General features: G+C 45.6%; 1 protein-coding gene across 1 annotated transcript in view; it reads right to left on the minus strand.

Annotated features, from left to right (window-relative positions):
• The window catches only part of CYP20A1 (cytochrome P450 family 20 subfamily A member 1), a 120,432-nt gene that overhangs the window by 29,308 nt on the left and 73,296 nt on the right, over positions 1-17,828 (minus strand). Inside the window, exon 10 of the mRNA XM_077448571.1 lies at positions 12,460-12,571. Within this exon, the coding sequence (XP_077304697.1) occupies positions 12,460-12,571 (112 nt within the window). The remainder of the gene's footprint in view (positions 1-12,459; positions 12,572-17,828) is intronic.

Genomic DNA, 17,828 nt, shown 5'->3' on the forward strand with positions numbered 1-17,828 from the left:
TAGAACGGGCAAACCACCAATGGACCAACACGAGGATCGCTGCCCAGTAATAGACCCTAAAGTTAGACCCTAAAGTTAGACCCTAAAGATCAGCAAAAAATACGCCCGGGATCAAAATGGGGGAGTTCCTGAATAGATAGATGAATTTGGGGAGGAACCCCATTTTCAACAGGTTGATGCGACCCAACAAATTCAGAGGAAGCTTCCCCCAGGAGGCACATCTAGCCTTCAGCTGAAGGAGGACAGGCCTTAAGTTAAGGTCGTAGTAGGTCGACGGGTCACTGCCCACCACCACTCCGAGATACTTAAATTCATTGACCCACTGGAGTTGGGTATCCACTGCAGCCGCTCTCGACCCCAGGTCCAGAGGAAAGAGGACAGATTTGGTCCAGTTTATGCTGACCCCAGAAAAATGATCAAAAACTCGTTAAAAATATCCAGTGCCGCTCGTAATGAGGAGTCCGCGTCCTTCAAGTAGAGCAGGGCATCATCGGCGTAGAGCGACACCTTCTCCTCAAGGGAGCCAATTCTCAACCCCTCTACCGTCGGACGCCCTCAGGGCTACCGCCAGAGGCTCCAGCGCAAATAATGAGGGAGAGAGGGGGCAGCCCTGGCGGGTACCCCTTTCCAACTGAAGTCCCTCCGATAGCCTACCATTAATCCGCAACCGAGCTCTGGGTCACCTATAAAGGAGCTGCTGCCAACTCAGGAAATGGGGACCAAACCCATATCTGCGCAATACCGCCCATAGGTATCCCCATTCCACTGAGTCAAATGCCTTTTCGGCATCTAGTGAGACAATGACCCTGGTCCCAGCATTGTCATGGGGGGATAGACAAATTAAGGAACAGACGCCGTAGATTAATGTTGGTGCCCTTACCAGGCATAAACTCCGTCTGGTAAACATGGACAAGCTCCTCCAGGACCTGCGCCAGCCGAATCGCAAAACACCTTTGCCAGCAATTTGGCGTCGACATTAATCAAGGATATTGGACGATAGGACGCACAGTCTTCTGTATCCTTACCTGGCTTGGGCACCAACACAATAATCGCCTCTGACATGGAATCAGGGAGCAACCCCTTCTCCAGAGACTGGGCAAACAAAGATACTAGCTTAGGGGCAACCATCTCCTGATAAGTGGAATAAAATTCTACGGGAATACCATCCGCCCCCGGGGACTTCCCCACCTGCATTTGGGCCATTGCCACCTGAACCTCCTCCAACGATATGTCCCACTCCAGGTGGTCCACTGCCCCCCGGGATAGGGCAGAAAGTTCCACCCCGTGCAGGAAGGCCAGCAGAGCAGAGTCATCGTAGTCTACCCTAGTGGAATATAAGGCGCTATAATAGCACACAAACCTAGTCGGGATCTCTTCCGGGTCTGTGATAGGGGTCCCCCCCCTCGTCTCGGACCCTGCCAATATGGGCGCTGGTAGAATTTCCCCGGGCTAACCATGAGAGCAGCCTCCCATTTTTATCCCCATACTCAAAGATTTTCTGAGCAGTGCCCAGCATAGACTTCTTAGTCATGTCTATCCTGTGCAGCTCGACCGCCCTAAGTACCATCTGCCATTCCTGATAGCTAGGGGGTGGGGTCCGCTACGTGTCTACTCTCCTTTTCTCTCAACGTCCCCTCTAAGTCTTCCAGCAACCGCACAGACCGTTTGCGACACCTGACAATTCGGGAAATGTATTCACCCCTCAGCCAGCCCTTAAACGCATCCCAGACCACCAGGGGTTCAGTAGAGTCCGCATTATCCAACCAGTAGCGACACAGGGCCTCCGGCATGTCCTCCTGAACCCCAATGTCTGATATCCAATACCCCAACAGCCTCCACAGTCCCCTCCGCAAAGGGAGCCCAAGGGATACCCCAAGGAGAAAGGGAGCGTGATCAGACAACCTCCTGGGCAGAATCCGCACGTTCGCCACTCGCTACAGCATAGCCTGCGAGACGTACCCCAGGTCTATACGGGAGAAGGTGCGAAACGTGGAGGAATGGCAAGTAAACTCTCTGCCAGAGGGGTGAAAGTGGCGCCAGACCATCAACCCAAAAGTATCGGCCCAACGTCTCAGACCCGGCGCCCCACGGGAAGACCGGTGGAGCCTATCCAGCTCCAGGCACAGGGCCATGTTATAATCCCCTATCAACAGAACATTCTCTACACCATACCTTATAACCAAGTTCATAATGATAAACAAAAGGTCAGTATCCGCAGGGGGAGGCAAGTATATACCCACCAGGACATAGTCCACATTTGCGATGGCAGCATACAGAACAAACCTACCCCCTGGATCCATTTTTAACTCATGAAGCTGGAACGCGAGGGATCTGTGAATAAGGACACTCACCCCCCTAGAATAACTCGAGTAGGTGGCATGATAGTGTTAGCCAACCCACGCTCTTCTGAGGCCAAGCACTCGGGAGCCCACCAAATGCGTCTCCTGAAGGATACAGTTATGGGGAGAGTATCTTTGTATAAAATTAAACACCAACGAGCGCTTGACTGCAGAGTTCAGACCCCTCACGTTCAAGGAGAGAACAGAAAATTCAGCCATACCTGTCAACTGAGGGGAATGTGTCCCAGGATATAGTCACCTGATTCTTAAGGCTAAGCCTTGAGCCCAGACTCCACCTCCCAAAATAGGATTGCACTTGTGTCAATAAACCGTGAAAAAAAATAAAAAATAAAAAAACTAGAACTAAACAAAACCAGAACCATAACTGATCAGCAATGGCCGACCTCCCCCACCCCGCGGTCCCCCAACAGTGGAGTCCTGCATATAACCCCTAAGTCCTTGTGAGCAACTTACTCAGGTAGGTGTGCACCAGACCGTCAGGAGGACACAGCCCCCCCTCACCTCAAACACACAGAGGGAGAGACCACTATACAAACTGCCACAGGCGCATTTAGCCCCCCCTTAAGAGTTGCTAGAGAACAGCAGTCCTTGTAACATGGGTGTACTACTACTGCACATGGCAAAGTCCTATGCAGAGACTTTACGGCCAATTATTCCGGGTGCACATGGTTAGGCCGGGACGAGCTAACAGTTCACAGGTTCCCAGCCTGACAAAGGTGATGATGATAGCGGGGGGTGAAGTGCCAGCTATACCCCATGTCCGGGGCCCATCCATTGGAAAGTCACCGAAACAGGAAAAAAGAAAATGGAAAAAAAAATAAAAATAAAAAATCCAAAACCCCAAAATAACCATGGCAGAACAAAGGCCAGGGCCCCGTGCCCAAGCCACCCCCCTCTGAATAGTCACCAGGCTGGGAATAGTACCAGAGGATCCCCCACCAGAAACCGTATTTAGCTTCCCCAGCTCAAAAAAAAGAAAAGGCAAAGGCAAATTAACCCTATCTGACCCACCAGCCAGGAGGAGGTTAGCTAGCTATTCAGCCAGGTAGTGTCTCCAACCAAAAGGCAGCATCTCTTCGCTGTTTCTGGGTCTCCATGGTGTAATCAAACACTAGCAGCCTGGAGTTCTGATACTTGACCTCCAACAGCCTCGCCGTTCTGAGCACCTCATCACGGTCTCTAAAGTTCAGCAAGCGTAGGATCAGGGTGCGCGGGGGGCTCCCAGCCGGGCCCCTCTGTGGAGGGACCCGGTGAGCTCTTTCCACCGTGAAGTGCGGGGACAGCTGCGCCCCCGGGAATAGGGAACGAAGAAGGTCTTCCACAAATACCGTGGGGTTCTGCCCCTCCGCCCCCCTTCGCCGGGCCAACTATCCGCAGGTTGTTCCGCCTGCTGCGGTTCTCGGCATCCTCCGCACGAAATTCAAGGGTCCTCACCTTGTTCTGCAAGGTCCGGATCGCCACCGAGTGTTCCGCCAGCACATCCTCCGCCTGGCCTACTCGCTGCTCTGCTACTCCCAGCCTTGCGCGGATCTTATCCAGGTCTTGTCTTATCAGGCCAACCTCCGTCTGCACAGCCTCCATCTTCCCCGTCAGCGCCGTCTGGCATGCCGCTATAGCAGCCATCGCCTCGGGAATGCCCGGGAGAGGCGATGTATCTGTCTCCGCCGGCGCGGTCTGCGTAGCCATGTTGGAATGACCGCATGAGCCTCCCGCTCCACGTGTCTCCGGAGCGTCTAGCGCCGACTCTGCGGGGGGAAACCGAATCCTCCTACCTCCTTTGTGTCCTGCCGAGGAACGGGACGGCATAGGGGGGGGGGCAGACAGGCAACCAGCGGCTAACAGCACGGGTATAAGGATAAAGCAGGATCGGTCTCTAGCAGAGCTCCAGGAAGCACGTCTGCTCACGCCGACATCTTGGCCACGCCCCCGATTTTTCCACCTTTAAAGTGACCTATAAATTGTACAACTCAGTTGAAAAACAAACTGAAATCTTTTAGGTGAAGAAAAAAAAAAATGAATAATAATAAATAATAATAATAATGTTGCATAACCCTTAACCACTTCCATACCGGGCCTATTCTGGCACTCCTCTCCTACATGTAAAAATCTTAATTTTTTTGCTAGAAAAAGTTACTGAGAACTCCCCAACATTATATATATCTCTATCTTTTTTTTTTTTTTTTTGAGCAGACACCCTAGGGTTTAAAATGGCAACTTTATCTTGCACGGTATTTTTGCGCAACAATTTTTCAAACAATTTTTTGGGGGAAAAAAAATAAATAAATAAAAAATAAAATAAATAAAAAACAGTAAAGTTAGCCCAATTTTTTTATATAATGTGAAAGATGATGTTACCCAACATGTCACACTTTAAAATTGCACACACTCATGGAATGAGGCCAAACTACAATACTTAAAAATCTCCATAGGTGACGCTTTAAATTTTTTTTACATGTTATAGGTTCAGTATTACAGAGTAGGTCTAGTGCTAGAATTGTTGCTAGCATACGCGGTGATTCCTCACATGTGTGGTTTGAATGGCGTTTACATATGTGGGCGGGACTAAGGTGTGTGATCGCTTCTGAGCGCGAGCTACTGGGGACAGTGGTATTTAAAAAAAAAAATTACGTTTCTTTTACATTTCTTTTTGGATCACTTTTATTCTTATTACAAGGAATGTAAACATCCCTTGTAATAGGAATCGTTCGTGACAGGCCCCTTTTTATGGAGAGATGGTCCTCTTTATGATCAACCACATCTCTCCTCCAGGCTGGAAAGCACAAGATCTCATGCTTACCAGCCATGATTGCGGCTTTGTTTACAACCGTGGCACGGACGTGACAGCATAACGTCGCGCCCAGGTCTCCGCTGGTCATAGAGATGACTGTCACCGGAAATCTCTACGGCCGTCATCCAGCGGCGGCCGATTCTTTCTTCGGGTCTCCGATGGCACGGGAGAGCCCTGAGAAGCACCGGATGGCGGCGGGAGAAAGCAAGGATATCTGAATAATGCCTGTAACTGCAGGCATCATTCAGATATTCCCACTGAAATTTAAAGACGCCATATGACGTACTTGGGGAGGAAGTTGTTAAACTAATACTTTTTTTAAGAACCTTTTGATTTTATTGCAGCACTCTGTCCTTTTGGGTAGGAGTCTATCAGCATGCCACATCTTGACTTGGCAATATTTGCCCATTCTTATTTGCAAAAACACTCCAAATCTGTCAGATTGCAAGGGCATCTCCTGTGCACAACCCTCTTGAGATCACCCCACAGATTTTCAATTCGGATTCAGGTCTGGGCACTGGCTGGGCCATTCCAAAACGAATCTTCTGGTGAAGCCCTTCCTTTGTTGATTTCGATGTACGCTTTGGGTCATTGTCATGCTGAAAGATGAAGTTCCTCTTCATGTTCAGCTTTCTAGCAGAAGCCTAAAGGTTTTGTGCCAATATTGACTGGTATTTGAAACTGTTCACAATTCCCTCTACCTCAACTAAGACCCCTGTTCCAGCTGAAGAAAAACAACCCCAAAGCATGATGCTGCCACTACCATGCTTCACGGTGGGTTCTTTTGGTGATGTTCAGTGTTGTTTTTTTGCCAAATATATCTTTTGGAATTATAGCCAAAAAGGTCACCTTGGTTTCATCAGACCATAACACATTTTCCAACATGCTTTTGGGAGACTTCAGATGCGTTTTTGCAAAATTTAGCTGTTTGGTTTTTTTTTTTCTTCGTAAGAAAAGGCTTCCGTCTTGCCACTCTACCCCATAGCCCAGACATATGAAGAATATGGAAGATTGTTGCCACATGTGCCACACAGCCAGTACTTGCCAGATATTCCTGCAGCTCCTTTAATATTGCTGTAGGCCTCTTGGCAGCCTCCCTGACCAGTTTTCTTCTAGTCTTTTCATCAATTTTGGAGGGAAGTCCAGTTCTTGATAATGTCACTGTTGTGCCATATTTTCTCCACTTGATAAGGACTGTCTTCACTGTGTCCCATGCTATATCTAATGCCTTGGAAATTATTTTGTTCCCTTCTCCTGACTGATACCTTTTAACAAAGAGATCCCTCTAATGCTTTGGAAGCTCTTTGCAGACCATGGCTTTTGCTGTAGGATGCGACTAAGAAAATGTCAGGAAAGACCTACTAAAACAGCTGAACTTTATTTGGGGTTAATCAGAGCCACTTTAAATGAAGGCGGGTGTGCACTGACTCCTATTTAACTTGAGTTTGATTGTGATTGCTTAATTCTGAACACAGCTACATACCCAGCTATAAGAGGGTGTGCATACTTATGCAACCACATTATTTTTTTTAATTTTTACTCCCCCTACCCTAGTTAAAATATTTAAGTTGTTTGTTTTTCTTTTTTTTCAAATATACATTTTATTTATTTAAAACAATGGCCAACATGGGCGTGGACATAACATAAGACATACAAGTGGGATACATGGGGAGGAAGGAAGGGAAGTGCATAGTGAGTTTGTTAGAGATCGAGGGAGAGGCAGGTACACATTGCATACTTAACATGAGTCTATGGAAGATCTAGCTCGATCCATTGTCTGGTTACCACTGCCTATTTGAGCAGAAAATCTTCATTAAGAAGCCAGAAGTATACTAAGAGCCCAATTCTTCTCTACCCCTCTCATCAAAACCCCATTACCCCGGCAAAAACCCAGTGCCCGAGGTCAGAGGCCATCAGGAATGGGGAAAGGAACACTTAAGGGGGGGAGAAGGTTCTGGTTGATTCAGGACTGCCTCGTCTTATATGTAGTCCAGAATGCCGACTACATTACAAGGTCCTTAGAGATGCACCTTCAGGTGAGAAGATGAACTGGTGCCAGAGTGCCCATGTTTTTTTTTTATTTTTTCTGTTGTTGCCTCCCAGTGAGCACCAGGTCTTCCAGTTTACTAACGTCCTCCACCCTATGAATCCAGGACGCCACCGATGGTGGGGCTCGGCTTTTCCATTGGAGCGGTATACAGGCTCTGGCAGCATTTACTAGGTGACATAGAATAGATTTTTTGTACTTTTTAGTAGACATGGTATTTACATGTAGGAGAAAAAAGGCCGGATCGACGGGGACATTGTACTCCGTGAATTTTTGGATAATGGTCCTGACTGTAGACCAGAAGTAAGACAGCTTCGAACAGGACCAAAATATATGCAACAATGTGGCCTGCTCCTGCCTACATCTCCAGCAAAGCGCTGAGGTGTTTGGATAGAAGGAACTTGAGGGGTTAGGTACCACCTCGTCAGGAGCTTGTATTTAGTTTCTTGTATTTTCGTACAAATGGTGGATTTTAGGGCAAATGTTACAATACGTTGAGTCTGGCTCGGAGTAAATGTGCAGTTCAACTCCCTCCCCCATTTTTTCAGGAAGGTCAGGTTGTACATCGTGGACAACGTTCTCGGAAGTGCCCCATTCCCAGAGCAATATTCCTCAAAGGCAGTCAATGGTTCATCAAATCGCTGTGGGGACTGGAGAGCTCTGAGGAAGTGTCCAAGTTGGACTGCAGTCCAAAAAGCTAGTTTGTAAGGGCCCGTCGTAGTACATAGCGTCTCTATTTGTCCGTAAGTGTGGTGCTTGTGTGCGATTTCTATTGGACATAGCTTTCATAATTCGGGGGTCCAACCCCGGAGGGAATTGCGGGTTCCCCATAATAGGATCGAGCGGAGAATTAGGTGTGGATAGTGACCCTGCTGAGCAGAACTGTGACCCCACCCGGAGTGTCATCCCTATCAGGGGATGTCTTTTCATGTTTGTTGGGAGATGTGCATAGCACCAGGTAGCACCCTGTAGCGGCACCTGCATCTGGGCTTGTTCTAGATGGATCCACAACTTCAGATCCTGGTGTCGGCACCAGTCTAATTCTACCGAAAAGCACCGCTTGATAGTATTTCTTTACATCCGGGACAGCGAGGCCGCCGTGAAGTTTGGGTAGGGAGAGTAAGGTCCGGGCTAGTCTCGGTTTTTTATGTGCCCAAATGAAGCTAGTGAACAGACCATGCACTCGTCTAAAGAACAATGTGGGGACCAGGATGGGCAGTGCTTGCAGTAAATATAAGAATTTGGGTAAGATGCACATCTTAATAAGGTTACATCTGCCAAACCAGGAGTGAAGGCCCTTATTCCAGGATGGACCTAAATGGGTCCGGGTTCTAGCCAGTAGGGGAGGGAAGTCAAGTTTAAAGACGTGATTTAAATTTGCTGGGACAGAGGTCCCCAGGTATGCCAATGCCGTGGATGTCCATTTAAAATTGAAACTGGAATGGAGTGCTTGCATGGCTGCTTGCAGAAGTGCTACCCCCATGGTCTCCAATTTAGTGTAGTTAATTTTAAGATTAGAGATCCGCCCGTACTCCTCAAATTCCCGGAGGACGTTTGGGAGGGATATTACCAGGTTTGAGAGGGAAAACATCAAGTCGTCCGCATATGCAGAGACCTTGTATTGGGCATCCCCCGCTACCAGGATTGTTCCTAATTTTGCATAAGAAAGGCTCTAAGGAGAGGGTAAAAAAAAAAGGGGGGACAATGGGCAGCCCTGCCTAGTTCCGTTTTTAATTAGGAGGGGGTCCGATAAGATCCCATTCATTTAATTTGTGCCGTTGGGGTAGTATTTATTTGGGCAATCCATCCAATAATTTTTTCACCCAATCCTATATATGTCGGAGAACGGTGAACATATATTGCCAGTTAACCCTATCAAAGGCTTTTTCTGCGTCTGTGTTTAAGAAAACGGAAGGTGTGCGAGTCTGGTTTGCAATGTGAATTAAGTTCAACACTTTAGTTGTGCTGTCTCTAGCTTCACTCGTAGGGATGAAGCCCACCTGATCTAGATGAACCAGGGACTGTGACGGGCCAGCCGGGTTGCTAAAATTTTGGTGAATAGTTTAAGATCAGTGTTCAACAGCGAGATCGGTCTGTACCCGCCGTACAAAAGGTCTGAAGCAAGGGGAAGAGCCCAGACGTCTCTGAAAACAAGATAGAAAGGGTAAAAACCTGACCTTTGATGGCTCTGAGAGCCCAAATCAGGTTTAGACACTGACTGGCCCCCGTGCTCTATATGAGTCTGTTCGCCGTATTGCTCCTCTGTCCGGTACCACACAATCCAAAGACCCCTTAACTTTCCCATTCCCTACTAGTAGCTCAGTGTAGGTTAAAACATCAGACAGTTTATTAGAACAAGAATACAAGTCTTATATACAGTTAACGAGGAGGTTCCTACCTCCTGCTCATATTACTCTAACAATAAACCTGTAACCAGATACATAAATTAGCATGAGCTAATTAACTAATCCCTTAAAGCAGCTGATGTGACTCCCTAACTACAATATATATTAATCATACAACTCCACACAGAACGCCTTCATACAATTGCAGGGTTAATTAGCACAACAATGGATGAAAGACTCTTAGAAGCTGTGACCAGTCATACTAGACTAATTTACATTATAGCAGACAACAGACAGGTGGGTGGAGTTAACATCAGCATCTCCTAACAGTATTTGTCCCAGCCTTATGAATCAGCCATTATTTCTAATATGACATATACAGGGTTCCCAGAGTCTGTGTGTCTTGGGGGGACATTGACCTGAATCCAAAGTAACACCACCTCAGGGGTCCCCAGGCATACATTCAGTCCTCTCTAAAAGTCTCTGTCCCAGCTAGGTCTGTCACAGTCACATTTAAAAGGAAGGAGAGGATGTGTCCCATAGAGAAACGCTGAGGGTTGGCACCAAATAAAGTATGCCTTCCATGTCCAATTATAGGAATTCCAAGTTTTTAATATTGTAGCATTCACTGATTCAGAGATGCCTCTATTTCTCAGAACCTGGGTTTCAGCAGCAATGCCTTCAAAAGCAGTGGCGTTAATCTCTTAAAGAAGTGACTGTGATGCAGTATGGTAAAAATCAGCCCTCAAGACAGAATGTCCAGATAATCTATTGTGATCCTACCAGGTCAATCTGGAGCAATTAGGATAACCAGAATTCTCCCACCAAGATCCTGTCTAGCAGGAATAAGTTTCAGAGGGGGAAAGGCATAGATAAGGGTGCAGTGACCCCATTGAGTCATCAGAGCATTCACTGCTTCTGCTTAAGGATCCCTGTACCTCAGAGGATCAGAAGATGGGTCTCCCCTGGCAATCATGTCCCCTGAACCGACTAAACATACACCGATTTGTTTCCACCAAAGAAATGTAGAACATATTTTGGCACAAAATTTATGAAGAAAAATTTGCCAAGTTTTCCCGGAAACAAACATTTTTCCCTCCAAATTTTCAATCATTTTTCCACCAAAAAGAAAGCTCTATTGGCCTCAAAAAGAATGATAAAATGTAATTTGGGTACAGTGTTGCATGACTGATTAACTGTCATTCAAGGTTTGACAGTACTGAAACACTGAAAACTGAACAATGGCCTGGGCAGGAAGAGAGTGAAACAGTGCAGTCTTAAAGTGGTTAAACAGGATCACTCATTCACCGATGTTATTTATAAACTCAGCTAATACTTTATAGAATTATTTGTGCATGTCTCAATATTGAAATTTTATTCAAAAGAAAGTATCTTTTCATTTGCACAATTTCTCATCCCATTATCGTCTGTTTTATTCTATATTTAGCATTTGTTCGTGACCATTTCTGTTCATGAGATTTTTATAGTCTGCATATCAGCATGATAGGAGACATACAGTAGGTGCATAATCAATGAAAAATACTGCATGGCCTTTAAGCTCAGATCTGTTAATCTGATTCACAAGCTGTTGCTACTAACAAGCTGACACCGGTACATTTATTTTCAGGATTTCTCATCCCACCAATGGCTGCCATTTCTTATATTCAGCACTATTATATGAACATGAATATGAAATGCTTGTGTGCTGGCTTTATGGTAATCCTTATGGATCAGAGTAATTTTTACACTTCCACCACGGGCCTGTTTATTTGATAACTGCCATTACTTAAGAAGACAGTAATAAAAAATTTTTTTTTGGGGGGGGGGGGGGGGGGGGGGGGTGGGGGTTATAAGGGAGATAAACTAGGTTCCCTTTCTTTTTGTAATATGGTCTTGCAAAGTTAGTCTTATTTTCTATGTAATCTCTACACAATAAGATTTGTGACCGTTTTGACCAGTGCCATTTTTAAAACGTAGATTTACTGTAAAAAAAAAAATTTCTAAAATGTATCCAATTTAAAAATGACACTAAAATGATGTTTCAGATTCAACACATTAAAAAGTTATTTCCAAATAAAAAAATAGAATATAAAAAAAAAAAAAAAGTGTTTTTTTCTTTTATGAGACATCTTTGATCTACACAAGAATGAAACAGAAAATACAATAAAACAATACATTTGTTACACTATTTATCCTTGGAGAATATCTGCTTTTGTCATTTTATATGGGAGAAGCTGCATTTTCTGTGTAAAACAGAGAAATTACTGGCTATCATTTTGGCAGGTGATAATGAGGAGGGAGTGGCAGCTGATGGAGAAGTACGGGATTTAACAGGTGCAGCCCAAACTTTTTTTCCCATAGTGCTTTTCTTCCTAAGGATTGCGCATAGGTGGCGAGGCAGCCATCTTGGGAACCAAGCAGGTCTTTGGAGTGCAGGAGAAAAATAGGGTACCTAGAAGAAACCCACGAGAGCACAGGGAGAACATGCAAACTCCATATAGTATCTGCAGATAGTATCCTGGTCAGGATAAGAACCAAAGGATCCAAGACTGAAGTGCCAAACTATGCCACTTGTTGCAGTCTGCGTTTTTATATTGGTATACTGTGTCACTCTACCCCACTTTGCACCATCAAATTTTAAATGCTTCTTTACCTTCCCATTTTATTTGTATTCACCAACTGGTTACTATTGTATATATTTTGTTCACATTTGGCTGCCATGACACCCTTCAGGTTTAGCTGCAGATTCCAGTTTCAGTTTATTTTCTCTCTCACTTTAAGATATATTGGTATTCTGTTCATTGTACAGATTTGTTTCTTATTTGTACTCAATGTTTTTTCTATATTGTGTTGAATATTCTATATTGCAAAAACTGGAAAAGGATATGTTTGGCAGAGACTTTTTGGGCCATCACATACCTCTTTAGGAATAACATGCTGGTCTACTCTCCCTTCTAGTTCTTGTAGACGTGCAGAGATTGGGGTTAGTCTTGCTGTCCTCACTGTTTCACACAATATCTGTCGGCAATAGCTGTGGCAAAAGAAGAAGAAAAAAAAATAGGATTTTTTATAACAGCTTACCTGTAAAATTCTTCTCTTGGCATACATCAAGGGACACAGAGCCTTAAGTAATTACTTAATGGGTTATAGGCCACCTTCAGGGAATGGACACTGGTATACCCAATCCAGGAAGTTCACTCCCTATATAACCCCTCCTCCTTCCAGGAGCACATCAGTTTTTTGTAGCAAAGCAATATACTTAAATCCCAAAAAGAGGGGAGGGACCTCTGAGTCCAATGATGTACTCTAAGAAAAGGATTTTTTAAGCAGTTCTAAAAATCCTATTACCTTTATCATACATCATGGGACACAGAGCCTTAATTACTTAATGGGACATCCCATAGCAATGCTACTTGAGGGGAGGGAGACAACCCGGAGGGTACCCCCAGACTTGAGGACCTATACTGCTGCCTGCAGCACACTGCGCCCAAAGGCGATATCCTTATACCTTACATCCACCTGATAACATTTTGTGAATGTATGCACTGAAGACCAAGTTGTGGCCCTACAGATCGGAGCCATGGAGGCCTGATGACGCACTGCCCAAGAAGCACTAACCACCCTGGTAGGAGTGCGCCTTAATTTGAAAAGGGGGAATCTTACTCCTTAAATCATTGGTTTGAATTATAAAACTTGACAAATCCACTTAGCGACAGTGGATTTCGACACTGCCTGTCCTTTCTTAGGATCCTCTGGCAGAATAAATAAGACAGTCTTATGAATCTGAGCAGTTGCCTTTAAATATATTTTCACTGCTCTCACCGTATAAAGACAATGTAGTGACTTTTCTTCCCTGGAACACGGTTTTGTAAAAAACGATGGCAGGATAATATCTTGGTTCAGGTGAAAACCTGAAACCACATTTGGCAAAAAGTCTGGACAAGGGCGTAGCATCACGCTGTCCTCATGAAAATTCAAATATGGCTCTTTGCAAGAAAGAGTAGCCAATTCCGAAACCCTCCTTGCTGAGGATACAGCAACCAAAAATACCAACTTCCTTGTCAGAAGGACTAGGGGAATATGGTGTATCGGTTCAAATGGCTATTTTTGTAACACAGACAAAACCAAGTTCAAGTCCCAAGGGTTCAAGGGAGGTTTGATTGGTGGATTAACCCGCATCACCCTTTGCATAAAACCCCAGACTAAAGAATGTGTAACAAGTGGTCTTTGAAATAAGACCGATAAAGCTGAGACTTGGCCTTTAATAGTACCCAATTTAATTACTAACCCTAATTGTAGAAAGGCAAGAATTCTGCCTATGATACATCTCCAAGGGTGCCAACCCTTGGATTCACACCAGGAAACACTCTATAATATATAGTTCTGGAAGCTGGCTTCCTTGCATTAATCAGAGTAGAGATAACTGACCCGGAGAGCCCATGTTTCTTCAGAATGTGGATTTCCATAGCTTCAGAATAGCTAAATAGTCTCTAAATAGTTAAATTTAGAGACCGTAAAGGTAGGATGGAATATCGGTCCCTGTGAGAGCAGATCTGGCCGTAGTGGGAGGGACCATGGGCCCTCCACTGCCATCTTTATGATTTCTGCAAACCATGATCGTCTGAGCCATGCTGATGCCACCAGAATTACCGGCTTTCTTTCCAGCTTGATCCTGCAAAGAAGTCGAGGTAGCAACTGAATAGGGGGGAAAGCATAGCTCAGTGAGAACTGATCCCAAGGGGTCACCAACACATCCATTCCGCATGCGAGTGGACTCTTTGTTCTGGACATAAAGTTGACTAACTTCAGCTTGAACCTGGATGCTAGAAGATCTATGTCCGGAGTCCCTCCTCTTTGGCAAACAGTCCGAAATATGTCGGAGTGAAGAGACCATTCCCCTGGGAATAACTGCTGGCGTCCGCCTGCCAATTCTCTACTCCTGGAATGAAGACTGCCGATAGGCATGGAACATTCCTTTCTGCTCAAGTTAGGATATGGTTCACCTCTCTCTGCGCTGAGACTTTTGGTGCCCCCTTGGCGATTGATATAGGCCACAGCTGTGGCATTGTCAGATTAAATCCTTACAGGACAATCCCATAACGGACAGCAACAAGACTTTGCAACAGTCTTGAATGGAATGGGGCATAGGGAACTGCTTTGAATGAAGCCAACATTGGTTCCCTAGCAACCTCATGCAAAGGCGAATCGAGGGTTCACCGTTTGACCTGACCATCCACACCAGCTCTCTTATGGAGTTGATTTTTGCCTAAGGCAAGAACACCTTTTTCGGGGCTGTGTCTATGGTCAGACCCAAGTACTCCAGCCTTTTTTAAGGAAGATTTCTCTAGGTTGAGAATCCAACCCAAACGTCTCCAAACAAGTCACCAACTCGTCTATTAGCAATAGATCATCTAGGTACGCTACAACTGTTATGCCATGTGCTCTTAACCTGGCTAGAGATGGGGTCAGCACTTTGGTGAAGACTTGGGGTGCTGTGGCTAGCCCGAAGTGCAGGGCTACAAACAGGAAATACTGCTGTTCTACCTCGAACCACAGAAACTTTTGGTGAGCGGGAAATATAGGGACATGCAGATATGCATCCCTGATGTCAATTTATGCCAGAAGTTCTCCTCCTAGGATAGAAACTACTGACCTGATTGTCTCCATGCAAAAGGAGCGGATCTTCAGGAATTGATTTAGATTTTTTAGATCTAGAATGGGTCGGACGTCTCCATTTGGTTTTGGTGCCCTAAAAAGATTTGAATAAAACCCCAGACCTTGCTCTTTTGTGGGGATCTGAAACAGAGATGGTCTTTTCTCTGGATCTTTGGGAATGCTTGACCTCAGGAAATGGTAGAAAGTCCCGAAACTTCAGCTTGTACCCCAGCGTTACCGTGGAGATGATCCATCTGTCCCGAATTTCCTCTTGCCAGACTTCTGAAAGCTGTAGAAGTCCCCCCCCCCCCCCACCTTGGTGAAGGGGGTTGCCTCTTCATGATGAGGCTTTAAGATTCTGCTTTTCAGGTTTCCGACCCCAGGACTTTTGAGCCTGGGTCTGAACCTGAGGTTTTCGCCATTGCCTGGAGGTGGAAGCCCCTGGTGCAGGGGAAAGAACCAGTTTAAATGAAGGGCGTTTATACTTTCTTTTGACTGGCAAAAGAGTACTTTTCCCACTAGAAATTGTTTGGATGAACAAGGAAATGTGTGGGGGGAGTGGCCGGATGTGGAAGGTGTGTTTGGAGAAGGCGAGGTGATGTGAGGTGAATGACTCGCCGGCGGATTCTCTCCCTGTGCTCTGACGTCTAGTGTACCCTGGCTGGGAAGGCAGAGTGGCGAAGCGGCCCTATGTGAATGCTCGAGGAGCTCCGGAGAACTCGCTGAGGTCGGAGATTCCCGAAGGTACCCGAGTCCACCCGGAAATTACCGGAGATTACCGAGCTACGCCGAAGGCCGCCGAGGACTGCCGGAGAGTAGCGTGAAGACCGCGAGAGTATAGCGAGACACGGCACGGATAGCGGCGAGTTGAATATCGCCTTGAGAGACGCCCCGGCGGCTGAGCCCGGAGGAAGCTAGAAGGCTCCCGAGGTATGTGAAGCGGAGGTGGGGAGACCGGACAGAAAGCAGAGCGCTGAGCAGTGAGCAGGGACCAGGATTGGAGTAAGCATTATTTATGTATTCATCCCAGACACAAAGTGCTTTTGGCAGGAAAATATTTGCTCTTTTAAAGTGGAAATAAGCTGTGCATTAAGGAAGTTCTTAAAGGATATCCTAGGCTGGTTAATATTTTGGTAACCCTGACAGGGAGGAACAGAGACTGTGTGAATATCAGTGTCTCGCTATCCGGGCAAAAGAACCCTGAAAGGACAGCTGCTTAAAGGTTAAATGTTTTATAAATGCTCCGCAAGTGCGGTATAATTATTTATAACAAGACATTTGACGCACGCTCTCACTGAAGGAAAACTGACTGGTCTATACACACTCGGTTAACCCAGCACAGGGATTCACCTCCCCCTTCCCCCCTCTTTTTACCTTTAAGCTGCTTTGAGCTATTACTCTATTACTACCTCCATTTATTCTTTGGCCGCGCTGCTTTTTTTTTTTTTTTTTTGATCAGGCCTACACTTTTTACAGCAATCCTGAGCAAAGATGTCAAGGCGGCGAGGAGAGGATCAGGCACTGGAGGAGAATGAAGGGACACAACATCTCCGCTCCTCAAAAGAAAAGAATGCTCAGGTAGCACGATCAGCTGCAGCAAAATTAGAACGGTATACCGTATGCCGGGTCAGTCTCCAATAAAGGGAGAGCAAACGGAACAACAGGCCCAGCCTATAGAAGTAAAAACACAACAGGGGGGGATTAGTGGACAGAAAAAGCCAAGGTCACTCAGGCTCAAAAACTGCAGCAGTACCCGGCTTAAAGAATGTAAGCAAACATCAAGGGACAACCCAAAGTAAGACCGAAGTGGGTGCTAAAGGTAACCCCCCTGTTGAGGAGGACCCAACATTAAGAGAGGTCCTTCAAGCTGTTAATGCATGTAAAAACTCGTTGGGAGAATTATGTGGTCAATTTAAATGTATGAAGGAGGAGTTACTATTGATCAGACAGGACATGCATAACGCAGCGGAAAGAACGGCAGTATTAGAAACAAGGATAAGTCAAATGGAAGATGTTTTACACCCACTACATCAAGAGGTTAACAGTATGAGAAAACAACTAACTAGCCAAACCGCCAGAATGGATGAAATAGAAAATAGACTTCGAAGAGACAATATAAGGATGCTGGGACTGCCTGAGAGAAGTGAAGGCCCTGACCCTATAAAATTTTTAGTCATGGTTTATAGAACTATTTGGCAGAGAAAATTTTTCACCTTTTTTCTCAATAGAAAGGGCCCATCGGGTTCCTTTTAAAGCCCCACCTCCTGGGGGCCGTCCTAGACCAATGATCTTGAAATTTTTTAATTATAATGACAAAGTGATGTTGATGCGTAAGGCTAGGGATATGGGGAGTGTTATGTATGATGGTGTGAAGATCTCCTTTTATTCAGATTATTCACCAGAACTGCAGAGGCGTAGGGCCGAATTTTTAGAGGTTAAAACGTACCTTAAGATCCCATAAGATTACATATGCCCTTTTATACCCAGCGCGCTTGCGAATAGCGACACTGGGGGGAATACGGTTGTTTGACTCCCCGGGAGATGTAACCTTATGGCTGGAGGCTAATAAGGAGTCATTATAGATGCATTGAGGGGGGGAACTGGGGGTTTTTTTTTTTTGAATATCTTCTTTG

This window comes from Lithobates pipiens, unplaced genomic scaffold, assembly GCF_037356315.1.
Source record: "Lithobates pipiens isolate NorthernLeopardFrog02 unplaced genomic scaffold, aLitPip1_a1.2 Scaffold_22, whole genome shotgun sequence".
Lineage (NCBI taxonomy): Eukaryota > Metazoa > Chordata > Amphibia > Anura > Ranidae > Lithobates > Lithobates pipiens.